This window comes from Hemibagrus wyckioides, linkage group LG19 (assembly GCF_019097595.1).
Source record: "Hemibagrus wyckioides isolate EC202008001 linkage group LG19, SWU_Hwy_1.0, whole genome shotgun sequence".
Classification (NCBI taxonomy): Eukaryota; Metazoa; Chordata; class Actinopteri; order Siluriformes; family Bagridae; genus Hemibagrus; species Hemibagrus wyckioides.
Genome location: NC_080728.1, coordinates 8,111,959 through 8,132,500, shown reverse-complemented (window position 1 = coordinate 8,132,500; position 20,542 = coordinate 8,111,959). Strand labels below are relative to the sequence as shown.

Genomic DNA, 20,542 nt, shown 5'->3' with positions numbered 1-20,542 from the left:
GGAGACACATCGGGGTTGGACATTTAAAGATAAAAACAATAGAAGCAAGTTGGAAGTGGCTGTTAAAGTGCACAGAGTGACAATACGAGTGCTTGTGGAGAGCCAGATGTTTTACATTCATTGTGTGTGTGTATGTGTGTGTGTGATGTTTTCCCTAGTGGAGAGGTGAGCAGCTTATCACACAGTGAAAAGAGAGATTAACTCTCCGGAAACACATGCCAGATGGATGCTGGCCCATAACCTTCTACCTCAAATGTGTGTGTGTGTGTGTGTGTGTGTGTGTGTGTAGGTAAATAAATAAATGAACAGATAAATTTGCCAAAAGAAATTAAAGAAACAGATAGATAGATAGATAGATAGATAGATAGATAGATAGATAGATAGACAGACAGACAGACAGACAGACAGACAGACAGGTAGGTAGGTAGGTAGGTAGATAGATAGATAGATAGATAGATAGATAGATAGATAGATAGATAGATAGATAGATAGATAGATAGATAGATAGATAGATAGATAGATAGATAGATAGATAGATAGATAGATTTTTGTTACACAGCTTTAAGGTTCAGGCTGAAAGTAAGGCCCTGTTCCAAATGACGTACTAAGCCCTAAGGTCTCTGGTCCACACTTTCCTCAAACTGTGGGCCAGTAGGGTGCGAGTGGGGTTCATCAAGGTTTTAAGGGTATAAATATGACCATTCTGGATACACAAGGCTCAAGACTTCCTTACATCCTGTTGTGTTTATCTATCACTTTTCAGTAACAACTTTGCGGTATCCGCTAACCAGGACTGCTAGACTCCAAGCGTACCATTTAGAACAAGGTCTACATAACCTCCAGCTTTCTGCCTTCAAACTTTGGGAGCTGCAATCCAGCAGTGGAATGATAACAAACTGCAGTGATGGAAAAAAAATGATTCCAGTTAACCATATTGGCTACCCCATCATGTTACGACATTCAGCAACATTTTGGTTAATTTTTAGCTATTACAGCTGGTCACGTTGTGTCCTGACAAACAAGTCTGTGTAACATGACTGAAGAACTTGAATGCAGAAGATGAATTAGATTAGAAATACATTTGGGAGAGAGAGAGAGTAGAGAGAGAGAGAGCACTATTGTCCTGGCCACTTTTATGGACTCCTGAAAGAGAGAGGGGGGGGGGGACTGAACATGTCCCATCCTCGTGGTAGTGCTGTAAGCAGAGCAGACAGAAACAGGACAATGACAGTAAACAGCTCGCGCACACCAAATTCCCATCCTTTGTTCTCGAGCCTGGAACGTAACCGAATTACGCACGTGCAGTAATCTGATTTTCACACGTAGCCAATCAAATTTCGAACAACCTCCATAGAGAGAGGAAGAGAGACACCGAGAGAGCGCGAGCGAAAGAAACAGCAAGACAGGGTGTGCATTCCTGTGCTTTACAGCGAGGGCGCGTGTTTGTCTCCTCCCCGAAGCCGTGCACTGTGCTCAAGCCATCAGGGTCACATGCTTGTCATGAACTCTCCCACAACCCAACACCACAGGATCACACGTGCACACACACACACACACACACACAAAGAATAAAACGTGTTTAATTAACACGTCATAGTTATTTACAAAAGAAAACACCATAAAAGTTCGTTTGAACTACACAGTGTGCGTTTTTGCAAGTAAATATCTATTAGCAATCGTTAAGCGTTTGAGCCAAATGGGCGGAGCACACTGAATCACGTTGCTTTCGGGTAAATGCTGCACGCGCACTCATAGCGTAATACCAAATGACAGTATGCGTTAACGTTCTTAAAAAAGACGTGATCGTAAATGCGCACTAGAGCTGCTCTCATTTATAGACACACACACGCGCGCGCGCGCACACACACACACACGTCGCGCCCAATGCAGTTCCGCACTCGAGCCTAAACCCCGGACCGTCCGAGCGCGAGATGCAATGAACGCCTCATAAAGCAAAAGAATACAGCATCAAGATCCCCGACATCACCCGCTGCACTCATATCCGGATCTGATTACGATCCGCTCTAACGGTTCCGAGATCCAGCAACGCACGTGCTCGGAAAAGAAAATTCAGATGCACTCACATCCTCTCGGCTGTGGACAGGAGCCCGCCTTCCACCATCATACTGGGGAGGAAATCCAGACTGTAGCACGAAGACATTGATGCGTTCGCCTGTTCCACAAGCGTGTAGTCTGCAGACGCGTGCCGCCGAGCCCGCGCCTTCTCGCCTCCCGGTATCTTTCCTTTCCTGTTCAACCCCGAAGTGTCCTGTCCTGTCCTGTCCCAGAAGCCTGATAGTGTGTGGGACTGAGCAGCGAGACGGAGAGGGACAGGTGCAGCCGCACACAACACTGAGCACACACACACTCTTAAACGCACTCACATTCTCACGTGTTTACACACTCCTCCTCCTCCTCCTCCTCTACACTACTTCACCCATCTCATACAGATAGATAGATAGATAGATAGATAGATAGATAGATAGATAGATAGAAGAAAGAAAGTCTCATGTAAAGGCTCTCCCATGATCGAAAACTGGTCCAACACCCTGACACTGGAGACTCATTCCATGGAGACTCATTCCATTAAACAAAGGTCACTTATCAGAAATCTTCCCCATATCAACTATTATATATTTTTTTCTTCAATACCATTTCAATAACATAATCTAAGCCTGTGACGTGTCTTGGAGCTATCACTACTGTGTTATCGTAAATGAAATCGACATCTTCTGACCAGTCAGATTTGAGAAGACTAACTGATTATATCATCCTCACTGGAGATATAAATGTGAACGTTCAGTGTTTTTCTGGACAATGATGTTATCCAGGGAGTAAAGTCATGCATTAGTTGGAAAACCTACTAGATTAGTAACATTATGATTCATCTAGAAAGGACATATTGTGGATCGCCTCAATCCTGTGTGTGCAGAGATTGCGTATTTTCTCTGTGTTTTGTCTCTACATTGTGGATTGAACCTTCACTAAGTGTCATTAGTACCTAATGTAGATGGACAGATAGATAGATAGATAGATAGATAGATAGATAGATAGATAGATAGATACCTTTGACATCATCTTCACTGTGCATATAAACATGAATGGTAAACCAGAACAGTTTTGTAAATGCCATATGTTTTTGTTTTTTGTGCCATTAGGCGTAGGAGTAGATAGATATTGAAATGTGCACTCGTTTATTTCTGCACTTCATCATTATGTCCCATCATGTGACCATGGAATGGATGAGCTACTTTGCTTTTGTTTCTCTCCCTCTTCTGTACCTCCCGGGGGCAACCCTTCTTTATTTCAGCTTCTCTAGCAGGAAGTGGGTCATGGGAAACACACACACACAGACACACACACATACACACACACACACACAGAAATACACACAGAAAGACTGCGCAACATCCCTACAACCCACAGCTATCTAACCGTCTAACCATCTGTACCATCTAACTGAATGTTCAGCTAAGCTCATGAAACCTACATCATTTACTACAATTCAGAACCTCCTCAATATTTTGATGATTGATTCTGGCATAAAACTACCATAATATTATTGTTCTTTGTCTTGACATGTAGTTGCATTGTGTTGCCTTGCCCATCAATACCCAGGATACATTTTGCAAATATAGAATTCATGGTTATTTATTGATTGACATGCTTTTGATTTTCACAGAGCGTACTTATTGCTGCTTCATCAATTATATGCCACCGAAAATCCAGAATGCCTCATTCACACTTGAACCCACATAACATTAACCCTTGAACCCACACTTAACCCTCAGCTGCTCTGCAATATGTACAGATGTCTATACTATGCTAAAAATGTCCATGTTGTAGTATTAAATCTATATTTATAAGCCTGCTTAGCCTTCTGCAAATATACTGGACTTTTGTTCATATGTAAGCAACGTTGTACTGCCATCATTAGAGCAAAGGATTTTCTATACACTTTGAACCGAACAGCGGTAAGAATAATTGTACTTCAGAGGCACGGGGCCATTTCACAAATACGCATTGAGAAAACTCATAACATGCCTTCATAACAAATACAGTTATTTCAACAGCCATTCTAACAAACTGTTAAAACAGCAGCTTATGGAGAAAAATAGCTATTACAACTGCAGTCTCGGTAATATTTCAAATGCATGGCCTCCTCGCTAGTCAGTCCCATTAAAGGGGGTGTGGCCCCTATGCAGGGCAGTCCCAGTGAATGAGCCATGGCCTCTATGCATGTTAGTCCCAGTGAAGGAGTTGTGGCCTTTATGCATGTCTGTCCCAGTGAAAGAGGCATTGCCTCTATGCATGTCAGTCCCAGTGAAGGAGGCGTGGCCTCTATGCATTTTAGTCCCAGTAAAGGAGGCATGGTCTATATGCATGCTGGTTCCAATCAAGTAGGTGTGGCCTCTATGCATTTTAGTCTCAGTGAAGGAGGCATGGTCTATATGCATGCTGGTTCCAATCAAGGAGGCATGGCCTCTTACCAGTCTCAGGGAAGGAGGCATGGTCTATATGCATGCTGGTTCCAATCAAGGAGGTGTGGCCTCCTAGCAGTCTCAGTGATGGCTTCTTTGCAAATTAGTTCAATAGAAGTAGGCGTTGCCTCTGTGCCTTGCTAAAACGGCAAGTACGGTGTATTAAATAAATGCTAAAAATGAGAACAGGTTACTTTGTTCTCTTCCCAAAAGACGTGATAACCACTGATATTTATCCTTAGGACAAATGATTTTTTATTCCCCAGGCTTAGCCAGATCAGCATAACCATGTGACGACTGAGACATGCATAGCTATGCAGATATCTATGTCTCTAAGCTACAATAACTACACCAACATATGACAGCGCTGCAAACACGTGCGAGAGACATATATAACATTTACCTGTATGTGTCTTGAGGGACGGCTACCTTGAGTTTCCAATAATGCTGAAATATTCCATGCATGTCAGCAGAAAATCTAAATTATGGCAATATTTCTGCAGCAATCCTCTGTTCCCTGAGTACAAACTGCCTCTATTAGCAGCATTAACGCATCAATATCCAGACCTGCCTTAACGAGCTCTGTGCAGGAGAAACATGGGAGCTGTGGGTAATTTTATTAATGTGTGTGTACGTATTTGGTCTTTGAAACTCCTGAATTGCGAGCTTAATCTAGCATGCTATTGCCAGGACACTCCACAAATGCTTAATTTAACTCGAACACGGATTGGTAATATTTCACGCAAGTGCTGTATTTTCACAGCAGGATAATGGAGCAAAAAAAGGCAATTTGATGAATTCAGAGCTTTTCTGATGGATTCTCGGCTCTTAAAGGAAAGAAACCAGGCTTGAGGAAGAAGCCTGGGAGAAAAGAAGAGGGTAGAAGAATATGGGGCACTTTCCTTAGCTGCCATTTATTATTTAACCTGAGTGCAGCAGCTTCATGGAATATGTCTGAGTGTGTGTGTGTGTGTGTGTGTGTGTGTGTGTGTGCATATTATCACAAATCAGCTTCCTCTACAGGGAGCCAGGACCTTTAGTGTATATTGGCGCAATAGGTGAAACGGTATGATAAGCACAGTGGTTTCAGGTATATCTCTATATTGCCTGATAACAATTTCCTACTGTCAAATGGAGCCACATTACTTTTTTTTTAATTTTTTTATTACACTGCAGCTACAAGGTTTCAATTAATAGGGTCTTTACACCTCAACACATGCAGGCCTGGCTAAGGGCAGCTGGAAATAAATCCTGTGCTATTTTGTTCTTGCTACTTGCTACTTCCAGACTATATAGCCTGTTGGTCGTCCCCATTAAAAAAAACAAAACAAAAAACAAAAATCCGCTTGACATAGCCACTACGTCCGGGTTTAAACACGTTAAATGAATGTTTTATTGTGTGTTGAACTGTATTCACAATAGATAATATGCTTCCATTGAATTCTTAGCATATTTTTTCACAGACACTGGATAATTTAATTGAGTTTTTCATTTTGCTGTCTGCTCCCATCCTTCCTCACGGTCAACGTGACGAGTAAAAACTCCTCGTCTGAGAAGCATTTTTTTTTAATGACATTTTTTATAGTCAGCATAAATCGTTAAACGCTCTTATTCCTCCGCAGTTGGTGACTGTAATGCAGATTTATGTCTGGTACATGAAGCCATTCCTACAACTGTCAATACTCAAAGGTCATAGAATAAAGTTTTCTTTTAAATAATCTACATTCAAAGAAAATTTTTCTCACTAGTATGACTTTAATGATCTAGCCATTTCAGATTTTCCAGTTCCCTTCCATAATCCCTAATTTTCATTAATCCCCTTATGCTGCCCAATATACACATCCCTACATTAGCCTTGATACACCCCTCCCTCCATCTTCCTCCATCACACTCTCTTCCTCTTCTGATTCGGTCTATGGAGGCTGAAGCTGAAAGCTGTTTGTCGCTGCTGTAATCCCTTTATTCGCACAAGACAATGGAATTCAGCCCCCCGTGGGTCACGCTCCCATTCTGTCCCTCGTTTCTTTCTCTCTTCCTCTTTGTCTCTCCCTTTTCACGGTTCAAAGGTCACTCTCTTGGCATTGCTAACACTACCCTCCCTCTCATTTTCAAGAGATGCTGGCTCTTTGTGGAGCTGCTATATGGGCAAGGCCCCACCCTAGCACTCTATCCATCTTTCTATCCCTCATTCCTCTCTCTCTCTCTCTCTCTCTCTCTCTCTTTCTTTCTTTCTCTCTCACACACACCATCTCCCCTGGGCCTGGTCCCAGCTGGCCTGCAACACAAATTGATTGACCATGTAGGAGGAGCCTGCGAGTGGAAGACAGGGAGAAAGTGAGGGAATAAGATAGAGAGTGAGGAAATGAGAGAGACAGAGAGAGAGAGAGAGAGAGAGAGACAGCAGGCCCTACAGGCTGCAAAGAACAGGGACAAAAATAGCACACCAAGAAGTTCAGATTGCAGACTGAGAAGAAGCAAGATAGAGAAGCATCTAAACAAGCAGTAGGGAGATGCAAGTGTGTGTGTATGAGTGTGTGTGTGTGTGAGTGTGTGTGAATGTGTGTGAATATGGGTCAGTGAGCAGGATATGTAGCTTCATCCATCCATGTTTTTGTTGCAGTAGTAATATGTGTGTTTCATACAGAGTTATCTTTCTATATGTGAACAATTTACAAATATATCAGTACAATCCTGATGTGTCAGGGGCGGAGCCAAGCATATAACTGGAGAGAGATGGGGGGAGGGGCCCGGGTGGATGCCTAATATTAACTGCTATATTGATTGTACTAGAGAGACAAGGCTAGATAAAGTACTGTAGGTGAATGCTACAGAGATGTATAGGGGACAGATGTAGGTGGTGAGACTTGAAGGAGATGGGCCTAGTGTTTGCTCTAGAGATCAAAGGGGTGGGGTTTAATACAATATAATGTGTAAGTCCATTATTCAGTCATTCACTTATTCATGTTTAGACACTATAAATTGGGGAAATCATAAGCTAGCATATCAACTACCATATCAGGGTTTAGATATCAGCTTTACCGGAAGGATGTTTATGGGTGAGATTATACATGTGCATGTTTATAGGATGCATTTATGTATGTGTTTGGGTCTGGGTCTGTGTATGCGTGAACTGACGCATCGTTGTATAGACTTGCTGGCAGCATTTCAGTCTGAATCGCCTGTATATGTGTGTGTCTGTGTGTGTGTGTGTATGCTCATGAATATTTGATGAACTCATGGATTATGCAAAGTAGCCTGCAGACTCATTTGGGCTTCTGAAAAAAAAGCGCAATGGATTCAGAAAGCACGACCTAGAACAAGTTTAATATATCTCTCACACATGCACATGCACACACACATACACAGCACTTATATCTAGAAACATGTATAACATTCTACAAGAGGGCATCATGTCAGAAACACACACACACACACAAACCTGTATGCGATTATTAGAGTAATAGAGTAATGAGATTATTATCAGAGACATGCAAGCACACACATTGGCATGCACAGTGATGAGATTAATATCTGAACCATGCACCCACTCTCAGAGGCACACACACACACGTCATGATCCAATAAAGGATTCTGATTATGAACGATTGCTCAGTCTCAGGATCACTAGTCTGTATAATATACAACCATACCTCATCTTGTATAGGCTGTCACAACAACCACACAGACAGGTGCAATGACTCTGTACACACACACACACACACACACACACACACACACCTTTCATTCTTTCTTTCTTTCCTTCTTTCCGTCCTTCCCTCCTTCTTTCCTTCCTATTTCTCCTTCCTTCCTTCCTTCCTTCCTTCCTTCCTTCCTTCCTTCCTTCTTTCCTTCCTACTTCTCCTTCTTTCCATCCTTCTTTCCAACCTTCTTTCCTTCCTATGTCTCCTTCTTTCCAACCCTCTTTCCATCCTTTCTTCTATCCTTCCTTCTATCCTTCTTTCCTTCCTACTTCTTCTTTCCATTCTTCCTTCCTTCCTTCCTTCTTTCCTTCCTACCTACCTATCTACCTACCTCCCTCCTTCCCTTCCCTTCCCTTCCCTTCCCTTCCCTTCCCTTTCAGAGTCGCATCAGATGACCTGACTTTCTAGTCACTTCAAATTAACCCAGCAGAGACAATTTAGACCAAACAACCTTCTCATCTTCTTCAGGACTGTTTAAAAATCATCATTATTCCCATGAAGAATGTTACCTTCAATGTGCAATCGATTAAGATCTAAAGCTGTTGTGAAAAATGCAATGTACAACACCATGCTGTTCACTGCAATTGTCCAAATGTGTTTCTTCAGTTTAACAGAGTCGATGCATCACTGTTATTCCACATAAAATATGGAAAGTAATAAAATAAAAGCAGGCTCTGTTATGTGTAGGTGGATCCACCCATACACTCTGGTGCCACTTTCCATATAATAATTACATAGTCACTTATATCATCCCTACTGTACATACTGCAGCATAACACAGCTGGACTCCAGCTAATTTTAACCTCCAGTGGTATTGAGTAAAGCCCATTACTCCACCAAATCACTATACACACACATCTTACACAGCATAATATGGCATATCATGATGACTGTCATTTTTACAGCATTACAGCTTCTCAATAATTTCTTCCATATTCTATATTACTAGCAGACTCCATTTTCTTATGTCATCAAACTGCTGTGTAAACGTATAGAAAATGGGGGGTTATCCAGCTTCCTGTCTCTTTTTCTGCTCTGTCCTTTGTATATGTGTCAAAGAAGTTTAAATGTACTGTATATACGTTGCAGTACTTTACAAAGAAATACTAATAGGCATAAATATGATATAATCCCACTATATATTTATCAGATAGTAGATTGATAAAATGTATAAATAGCAAAAACCCAATCTATCTTTGCTAAATAGTTTTTCCATCTGTGCGAGACAGAAATATATGAAAAATTGGACAAATGTATTGACTTCTTGTAGGTTTGAAAGGGTTAACCATGAATGAAGAAAATGTGATTCAGTCTCAAATCAGCTAACAGGAGCCCCTCAAACACCCACAGAGATTTCAACTGGAGTGACTTCTGGCCCAGTGCAGTGGACCGTAACTGGTTTAAGTGGATCAGCCTTGGGTAAAAACGACAGAGGCTATGTCTCTAGATGTTTTACATTCGTTAGCAAGATGGGTTGCTTTCTTTCCTTTCTTTTCGTTCATGTTCTCCCCCTGTTTTCTTTCCTCCTGCCTCCATAAACCTTGCCTGTCTCTCTGTATCTCATCAGCTAACCCAACTATCTCTGTCTTTTCTCTCTTGTGTTCTCCTCATTAGTGGAAAAACCCAGGGAGCAGCGGTCACAGATTCTCATTTATTTTCATTTTCGAAACTTGCGAAGCTTCACTGAGCCTTCAGTTCTACTGCAGTCATTCTACTAGAAACACACACACACACTCACACAAACCAAAATGTGCTCAAACCACATATTCACCATATATCTGTATGCCTTCTGTAGCCACATATTTGGTTTTCTATCCTCGTCCCACATATACACATGACAGCATGTTAGCATAATACACACTTGTTTAAACATAACCACTAGATCTTTCTTTCACCACAACGGCAGGGTTTACAAGCCACTAAATACAGACTACAAATCCCGACATCTATAATAGAGGTTTTACAGGGCTCGTAAGTGTGGCTTAAGGATGGAAATGTAGTTTTTCATGCCCGTGAGGTACAAATTACTGAAAGGATTAGAAATAACATCTGTCATTACTTCCGACCTGTTTATTGTGCAGTGCTTTTCACATACACACACACAGGATTATAACAAGCAGGCCAATATATATGACATGTTCTCTCTGCACTGTTAGTTACCCATCTTGCAATCAATTATAATTACAGTCACTAAGCCTGTAGGCATCTATAACGAATCAGTTCATAATAGTGATAAGGTTACGGGCAGAAATCAATAGGCTTATTGGTATGGAATAGTATATATTGTGTCATAAAGCTTTGAGGTGAGTATAAAAGCCACATTCTCTGCAGTTCTTAATTGTATATTAGTTTTACACACCGAGTCGTAAATCAGATGTGCCGGGATGTGAATGATTTAAACACCCGATCGTGTAAGATGATAGCTAACACATGGACAGGAAAGAGTCTTTCACACATAAACTCAAACACACCTATACAGTGCGGGAGCATGGCTGGCACTGTTTGACATATCTTTCCTAGAGGCAGTTGATTTATAAATGTGGTGTGTGTGTGTGTATGTGTGTGATGTCGTCAGGAGGCGTTGGCTATAGTCATTGGGGAGATTCATGGTCCTGTGGGGCATATTTAAAAGCCATTTAGTAAGAGCACACTCAATGAGCTGGAAGCCATAAATCCACTCTTTAAACCAACATGCCTTCCTTCCAGCCAACACAACTGCACTATTCCAGCCCAAAGCACCACTCTAACACCCCTATACCCCATTACACTCCAATAAACTACACTCTAACACCGTTATACCCCATTACACTTCAATAAACTACACTCTGACACTGTTATACCCCATTACACTCCAATAAACTACACTCTAACACCCCTATACCCCATTACACTCCAATAAACTACACTCTGACACCGTTATACCCCATTACACTCCAATAAACTACACTCTAACACCGTTATACCCCATTACACTCCAATAAACTACACTCTAACACCGTTATACCCCATTACACTCCAATAAACTACACTCTAACACCGTTATACCCCATTACACTCCAATAAACTACACTCTAACACCGTTATACCCCATTACACTCCAATAAACTACACTCTGACACTGTTATACCCCATTACACTCCAATAAACTACACTCTAACACCCCTATACCCCATTACACTCCAATAAACTACACTCTGACACCGTTATACCCCATTACACTCCAATAAACTACACTCTAACACCGTTATACCCCATTACACTCCAATAAACTACACTCTAACACCGTTATACCCCATTACACTCCAATAAACTACACTCTAACACCGTTATACCCCATTACACTCCAATAAACTACACTCTAACACTGTTATACCCCATTACACTCCAATAAACTACACTCTAACACTGTTATATCCCATTACACTCCAATAAACTACACTCTGACACCGTTATACCCCATTACACTCCAATAAACTACACTCTGACACTGTTATACCCCATTACACTCCAATAAACTACACTCTGACACCGTTATACCCCATTACACTCCAATAAACTACACTCTAACACCCCTATACCCCATTACACTCCAATAAACTACACTCTAACACCGTTATACCCCATTACACTTCAATAAACTACACTCTAACACTGTTATACCCCATTACACTCCAATAAACTACACTCTAACACCGTTATACCCCATTACACTCCAATAAACTACACTCTAACACCGTTATACCCCATTACACTCCAATAAACTACACTCTAACACCCCTATACCCCATTACACTCCAATAAACTACACTCTAACACCGTTATACCCCATTACACTCCAATAAACTACACTCTAACACCGTTATACCCCATTACACTCCAATAAACTACACTCTAACACCGTTATACCCCATTACACTCCAATAAACTACACTCTAACACCCCTATACCCCATTACACTCCAATAAACTACACTCTAACACCGTTATACCCCATTACATTTCAATAAACTACACTCTAAGACCGTTATACCCCATTACACTCCAATAAACTACACTCTAACACCCCTATACCCCATTACACTCCAATAAACTACACTCTAAGACCGTTATACCCCATTACACTTCAATAAACTACACTCAAACACCCCTATACCCCATTACACTTCAATAAACTACACTCTAACACCGTTATACCCCATTACACTTCAATAAACTACACTCTAACACCCCTATACCCCATAACACTTCAATAAACTACACTCTAACACCATTATACCCCATTACACTTCAATAAACTACACTCTAACACCCCTATACCCCATTACACTCCAATAAACTACACTCTAACACCCCTATACCCCATTACACTCCAATAAACTACACTCTAACACCGTTACACCCCATTACACTTCAATAAACTACACTCTAACACCCCTATACCCCATTACACTTCAATAAACTACACTCTAACACCCCTATACCCCATTACACTTCAATAAACTACACTCAAACACCCCTATACCCCATTACACTCCAATAAACTACACTCTAACACTGTTATACCCCATTACACTTCAATAAACTACACTCTAACACCCCTATACCCCATTACACTTCAATAAACTACACTCTAACACCGTTATACCCCATTACACTTCAATAAACTACACTCTAACACCATTATACCCCATTACACTTCAATAAACTACACTCTAACACCCCTATACCCCATTACACTTCAATAAACTACACTCTAACACCCCTATACCCCATTACACTTCAATAAACTACACTCTAACACCGTTATACCCCATTACACTTCAATAAACTACACTCAAACACCCCTATACCCCATTACACTTCAATAAACTACATTCTAACACCATTATACCCCATTACACTTCAATAAACTACACTATAACACCCCTATACCCCATTACACTCCAATAAACTACACTCTAACACCCCTATACCCCATTACACTTCAATAAACTACACTCTAACACCGTTATACCCCATTACACTTCAATAAACTACACTCTAACACCGTTATACCCCATTACACTTCAATAAACTACACTCTAACACCATTATACCCCATTACACTTCAATAAACTACACTCTAACACCGTTATACCCCATTACACTTCAATAAACTACATTCTAACACCATTATACCCCATTCCACTTCAATAAACTACATTCTAACACTGTTATACCCCATTACCGTCAAATAAACTACATTCTAACATACCCCATTACACTAACACCAATATACCTCATTACACTCCAATAAACTACACTCTAACACCATTATGCCCCATTACCCTCCAATAAACTACATTCCAATACCCCTATACCCCATTCCACTCCAATAAGCTACATTCTAATGCCCCTCATCCCATTGCACTCCAATAAACTACACTCTAACACCCCTATATCCCATTATACTTTAATAAACTACACTCTAACACCCCTATATCCCATTACACTCCAATACACTACACTCTAACACCCCTATATCCCATTACACTCCAATACACTACACTCTAACACCCCTATATCCCATTACACTCCAATAAACTACACTCTAACACCCCTATATCCCACTATACTTTAATAAACTACACTCTAACACCGTTATATCCCATTACACTCCAATAAACTACACTCTAACACCCCTATAGCCCATTACACTCCAATAAACTACACTCTAACACCGTTATACCCCATTACACTCCAATAAACTACACTGTAACACTGTTATACCCCATTACACTTCAATAAACTACACTCTAACACCCCTATATCCCACTATACTTTAATAAACTACACTCTAACACCGTTATATCCCATTACACTCCAATAAACTACACTCTAACACCCCTATATCCCACTATACTTTAATAAACTACACTCTAACACCGTTATATCCCATTACACTCCAATAAACTACACTCTAACACCCCTATAGCCCATTGCACTCCAGTAATCTACATTAGAACACTCCCATACCCCCATGCATGCCAATAAATTATATTCTATCACTGTATATCCCATTACACTGCTATACCCTATTACACACCTACAAACTATCCCATATCTTAAATATCCCATTATATGCCTTCAAGCTATACTATAAAACCTCTGTACCCCTTTACACCCCAATAAACTACACTCTAACACTCCTATACACCATTACACTGTCTTATTACATCCTAAGACACATGTTCTCCCCCACAATCAATTACACGCAAACAAACTGCATTTAAACAGCAATGTTCTATATTACATACCACATTCTAATAACCCCATTACACCCCACTATCCTCATTCTAAACACCCCCGACACCATTGTAGTCCACATACACTTCCTTATTTTGCACCATCCCATTCAGTGCAACATAATTATTGCTCAATTCTCACATTATAAAAAAAATAATTGACAATGAGAGAAAGAAAGATGGAGAGAGAAAGGGTAAAAAAAAGGGAAAAACAAGCTGTGAAGTGGTTGACAGCCGCATTGTTGGACTGTCCCATTGTCGACAATGCCCTGAGCAGCTTATTCGTCCCTCCCTCTCTCTCTTTCTCTCTCCCCACCACTCTCTCTCCCTCTCTCTCTCTCCCTCTCTCACTCCCTCCCTGCTTCTCCCCTAAATCCCACTGTCTGAGAGACATGCAAACAAAAGCGGAACATGGTTCTGGCAGCAGGGTGAAGCTCAGCCCCCTCCCTCGCTCACACCCTCCCGCTTTCCCCTCTTCTCTTTTGCAAACCGTCCTTCATGCAAATATTAACGTCAGGAAAATGTGGATTTGACTATACAAGCGTATTTAAATGCAGGTCAATGAAAATACATAATAAACATCTTATATTGATGAATAGGTATAAAAAAAATCATGAAAAAAAGAGTCCGGGGCCAGCATCTTAGTTGCTTTCAAACCCAGTTTCGGCTGTCCCTTGTAAGTGAACTGCAAGTGCATTCTTTCTCTTTCGCTGGCGCACACACACACACACACACACATGCACATACTATCCACCTGAAAAATGACTCGACTTTATGCGGGTCTGATCTCTACTGCTGTCATACATAGACTGTGAGAAAGAAGCTGAAAATCTTACATTATAGAAAACAAGGGAGTGCGGCACCGACAAAACACACACACACACACACACACACATCCTACAGCAAGTATGAAACCCAGCCGTGTGTCTGTCTGTGTGTGTTACCTCAGCAGCAGCTCCTCACTGGTCCTCATGGTGACAGGGTTGGTGGTGGTGGTGGTGGAGTAGCGCATGCCATCCACACACACACTCGGCACAAAGCCTCGTTCAGACGAGTGCTCCAACATCACTGTAACTCAACACGGACACACACGCACGTGCACTGCGCTGCGCACACTCACACACACACACTCACTCACACACACACACACACACACACCCACGATCCTCGTGCTTTCGACAATGTCCGTGTGCACACTTGTTCCAGTCTTTCTCTTTGCCTTTCTCGTTCGAATCCCGCCAACGTCCTCTCTTTCTCTCGCTCTCTGGTGCAGCACTCCCACTCACTCACCCAGCCCTCAACCCTAAGCTCTCCTCCTCCCCTCCCTCTCTCTTTCGCTCTTTCACTCTCTCTCCCTCTCTCTGCCAATCTCTCTCCTCCTACCTCCCTCTGTCTGATTCACTCGGCTGTAATAACCCTTTCTGACAGCTCATGTTGTTGTTGTGGGCCAGTGGTAACACTGTATTTCCTGCTGTTGCCCCAGACAACTCGATCCAACCTATGAGAACATTGAGCAACCTCATATTCTAATATATGACACGTTAACATCCTGAGTAAATTATGTCTGCATGTTACAAGCTATTTGAATGTGCATGCCATAATAATAACTATAGTTTATAGTTTCATTTTCTATAAATCTATACAATAATTCTAACACTGCAATAATAGTAGTGTTACAGTGTTCTAATTTAGTTGAAATAATGTGACAATAATAATAATAATAATAATAATAATATCTACAAATAAACATCTTGATAATAATAATTTTTAAATTAACATTATTTTTCAATTTATTTATTTTTAATTTCAATTGGTACACCGTAAATATTTACATTCTGACATTATGACCCTTAAATATTTATTTGAAAGTGTTTTAAAAATTGTAACACTCGAATCTAAAGTTTTATGGCTTAACTTTTATCTAAACTTTCACTGTTGTAGTTTCCTGTTGTAGTTGTAAGTTCCTTTGGTTCCTGTGGTGCCTGTTCCCACAACAGGAGAGTGTTTAACACAGAGAACTGTTTTAAATTAAGAAATTTTCCTTAACCAGTGCCACATCAGATCAGCTTAAGTGAAATCAGGAAACACAGTACCAGTGCTGTACGACTGTAGTATTATTACTTTTCAATACCATCATCCTGCACTGTATGTTCTTATATAGACAGTGAATAAGAATATATATATTTAACATTGTACACAGTTGTACAAGTAAAATATGTGTAGCTTATAATTACATACTGATCTACACATTTCCTGGTTCTGGGGGTGGAACTATTATGTTTTGTACTATAAATGTACACCGATCAAGCATAACATAATGAATGCCTAATATTGTGTTGGTCCCCGTCATGCTCTGTGTATTTTGACACCTTTCTATCAGAACCAGCATTAACTTCTTCAGCAGTTTGAGCAACAGTAGCTCGTCTGTTGGATCGGATCACACGGACCAGCCTTCGCTCCCCATGTGCATCAATGAGCCTTGGCCAACCATGGCCCTGTCGCCTGTTCACCACTGTTCCTTCCTTGGACCACTTTTGATAGATGCTGACCACTGCAGACCTGAAACACCCCACAAGAGCTGCAGTTATGGAGATGCTCTGATCCAGTCGTCTAGCCATCACAATTTGGTCCTTGTCAAACTCGCTCAAATCCTTACGCTTGCCCATTTTTCCTGCTTCTAACATCAACTTTGAGGACAAAATGTTCACTTGCTGCCTCTAATATATCCCACCCACTAACAGGTGCCTGATCAGTGTATATCTTTTACCTGGAATCATCCATATGGTGTAATGTTAATGGGCAGATTAAGATTTAAGTACATAACTGAACTCCTTTTCCTGTAAAGGTGTCTGAAAAAACAGTAATGTACGTTCTGTCTGAATTAAGGCAAGCTATTATGGCTCTGTCTCTCTGTAATTAAGTTGAAATCTCTCTCTTTTTCTTGGCATTTTTTTTGTGTAATTAATAATCCCTTTACTCTCAGCCAACTCAACTCAATGTTCTGTTTCTCTCAAAATGATGCTGGTAGAGCACAGCAATTTTCAATTTTTATTTGGAATTAAACAAACTTTAAAAACAAGTCCAAAATACAAAAACATAGGCATTAATAAAATTGTAAAAATGTTGAAAAAAAAGAGAGAGGAATTATTATGGAATTAATTACTTAATTTGATTAATAGAACTAATTAATTGAATTAACATAATTAATTCATAAGTCTGTTCAGTATCGTGATTTGTGCATGTTTTTATGCTGCATTAAAACGGTCAGTGTTTCCACATCCCTGTGTGCTTATGCAAGCTATTTTATCCATCCAGTACTAATAGTTTTTGCAGACAGTGAGACTGTACCTGGGTTTGATGTGTGTAGCGCAGCATGGGGTGAAATTTGCGAGCAAGTATCATGCACTATAACATCAAGGTGCATCATGCTACCAACAAGTCAGATTTTTTCACAGAGAGTATATTTTTTCCTGGTTGTTGGGGGAAAAAAACCCTGCTCTAGTAGACTGCTCTGCTCTGCACCTGCTTTATTGATTATGAATTAAAAAAACCGAACAGCCTGAACACGGTAATCTGCTTGTCCCAGGCTAATTATTTGTTCACCCCTGGGAAATAACACTCAACACAATCAGATAAGGTTTGGCAGACAGCATATGCTAAACACCCATGACCTCTAGCAAAATGTTATAGATAATGTCACTAACTCTAAGGCTTTATTTTTATATTTATTTAGATTTGTAAATCGCTTTCAGCTATTTATCATTGACATACACTGGCAATGAATTATGGTTAATCCTCATATCCTTATAACTGTTAATATTATTATTATTATTATTATTAATAATTAGAATAATAATCAGACAAGGTAGAAGAAAAAGAGGTTTATTCCTCCGACTGCTAATTCATTAGTTCTATTAATATATTAATAGCTGTATCGCTTAAAATAGCTGAAATATCTCATTATTCTTTGACTTAGGTTCCTTGACTTAATTTGGTGATGAAATTACACCAGAGGAATCCATCAAAAATTAGCCTCCCAAACAAGCACAGGGTAAAAGATTTGTACAGTTGGCTTCATGGCCAGAGATTATTTTAAGAAAGTTTACAGAGAGCAAACTGATTTAGGACCAGAAATCTCACGAGCCCGTGTAAGCACTGCCGCTTTCATAACTTTATTTGGATAGACTAACATAGACAATCTATAAAACATCTATAGACTGTTATGACGCAGCCCATCGACCGATTCCCAACAACAGCAAAAATTTCATCAACACTTCGATAAAGTCGCGACATCTAGTCTACGGATGAGACGGTAATCTGTACGTGATCTATTTAACATCAGGAGCTATAAACTGAAGCATCCAAATAAAGTGAAATGGAAAAAAAGACAGCTACAGAGTGTGTATAAATCTGTGAACATCCAAATAACGTGTTTCCAGTGACATTCAACTTATTGTGACCTTGGATATTTATTCTGAACCATTATATAACTAACTTTATGTTATATGGTTTTAATATCTAGTATATGATACATGTACATTAAAAAAAATGGAATGAAAAGTGTGTGTGTGTGTGTGGAGCAGATAATTCTGTGTGAAATGTGTTAGACAAGCGTCAATGGTACACCACATCGACTCACATCAATCTCTCTCTCTCTCTCTCTCTCTCTATAATGAAAGCTTGTCTGAGGGAATGTAATGGCTGTCTAGAACCAGCCCCTCGGAGTGGCAGGCATATGGGCACAGCTGGACAGGAGAGCTGGCAAAGAAAGGACATGCCACGTTTATTACCGATCAATTGTAATTCGAGACGCTTTAAACGTTGGGAGATCTGAGGACTTGCGGGTTGATCCATTGTTACATTGTTCATTATTTGTGTGCGTATGGGAATCGAGAGGTGTGGAGAGCAAGCTAGATGAAAGAAATGGAGTGAGAGAAAGAGGGGGGGGGGGGAGCCGCAGTTACTGACAGGCATTAAGCAGCACTGTGCCAGCCACTGATTTCTTGTGATCTCCAGCAAGTACACTCGATTAGTCACGTCTGAGTCGAGGGAGTGCGGAGGCCATTATGAGTCGTTAAAAGCTTTATTCACCGTTAGCAAAGAGAGGAGAAGAGAAGAGAGGAGAAGAGAAAAGAGAAGAAGAGAAGGGAAGGGAAGAGAAGAGAAGAGAAGAGAAGAGAAGAGAAGAGAAGAGAAGAGAAGAGAAGAGAAGAGAAGAGAAGAGAGGAGGAGGAGCTGGCCAAAAATAACCTTGGATGATCCTTCCCTTCATCTCTGTCTCTCCGTCTCTGTCTCTGTCTCGCCGTCTCTCCCTCTCTCTCTCTCTCTCTCTCTCTCTCTCTCTCTCTTCATACCTCCACTCTCCTGTCTTTTTTTGTGTTCACCTCATTATTCAAACAGAGAGACAGACAGATAGAAATAGATAGATAGATAGATAGATAGATAGATAGATAGATAGATAGATAGATAGATAGATAGATAGATAGATAGATAGATAGATAGATAGATAGATAGATAGATAGATAGATAGATAGATAGATAGATAGATAGAACCTCCATATGCCCACAGATACACATGAAAGCTGATTCATCTTATCTTTATCTTATCTCATGTGTCTCCTCACCACAGCCCTATCCTCTTTCATCCCGACTATGTGAAGCCTCTCTCTCTCTCTCTCTCTTTCTCTCTCTCTATCTCTGCTGAAGGCTGAAGTCATGCACCAAAACAGATAAATAATTTAGGCAAAAGAAAAAGCCTTGACACAGCAGTTTGGGCTTGAAAGCAGGAGGCATAAAACTTGCATTAGCTACACACTTTCACAATCAGACCATCAATTAAGAATTAATCACATCTTTAACATGCATGTCCTCACACACACACACACACACACACAAAGCAGGACAGTGACCCCATGAGAGTGCTGTATTGATGGGTGAGGTTACGAGATCAGGTGATCAGGCTTTAAAATCCAGCTTCTTTTGCATATATATCCCAATCTATAACATTTAATTAAACACTCCTGGATTAGCGCTGTCTCACGTACAGATCTGCTCAGCATCTGCTCAGCATACAACAT

General features: G+C 40.5%; 1 protein-coding gene and 1 long non-coding RNA gene across 5 annotated transcripts in view; one reads left to right on the top strand and one right to left on the bottom strand.

The window, feature by feature from the left end:
- Nucleotides 1–20,542, bottom strand: part of celf2 (cugbp, Elav-like family member 2) — a 165,995-nt gene that overhangs the window by 98,634 nt on the left and 46,819 nt on the right. Inside the window, exon 1 of one of the 4 annotated variants that reach the window (XM_058417303.1) lies at nt 15,410–16,015. The exons of 1 other annotated variant lie outside the window; for it this stretch is intronic. In XM_058417303.1, the coding sequence (XP_058273286.1) occupies nt 15,410–15,531 (122 nt within the window). In that variant the 5' untranslated portion in view covers nt 15,532–16,015. Of the gene's footprint in view, nt 1–2,084; nt 2,393–15,409; nt 16,016–20,542 lie in introns of those variants that run through there. 2 more of the 4 variants (XM_058417306.1, XM_058417305.1) reach the window with 2 other exon arrangements.
- LOC131370161 (uncharacterized) overlaps nt 1–20,542 on the top strand; it is a 47,987-nt gene that overhangs the window by 5,655 nt on the left and 21,790 nt on the right. The gene's annotated exons all lie outside the window — the stretch shown is intronic.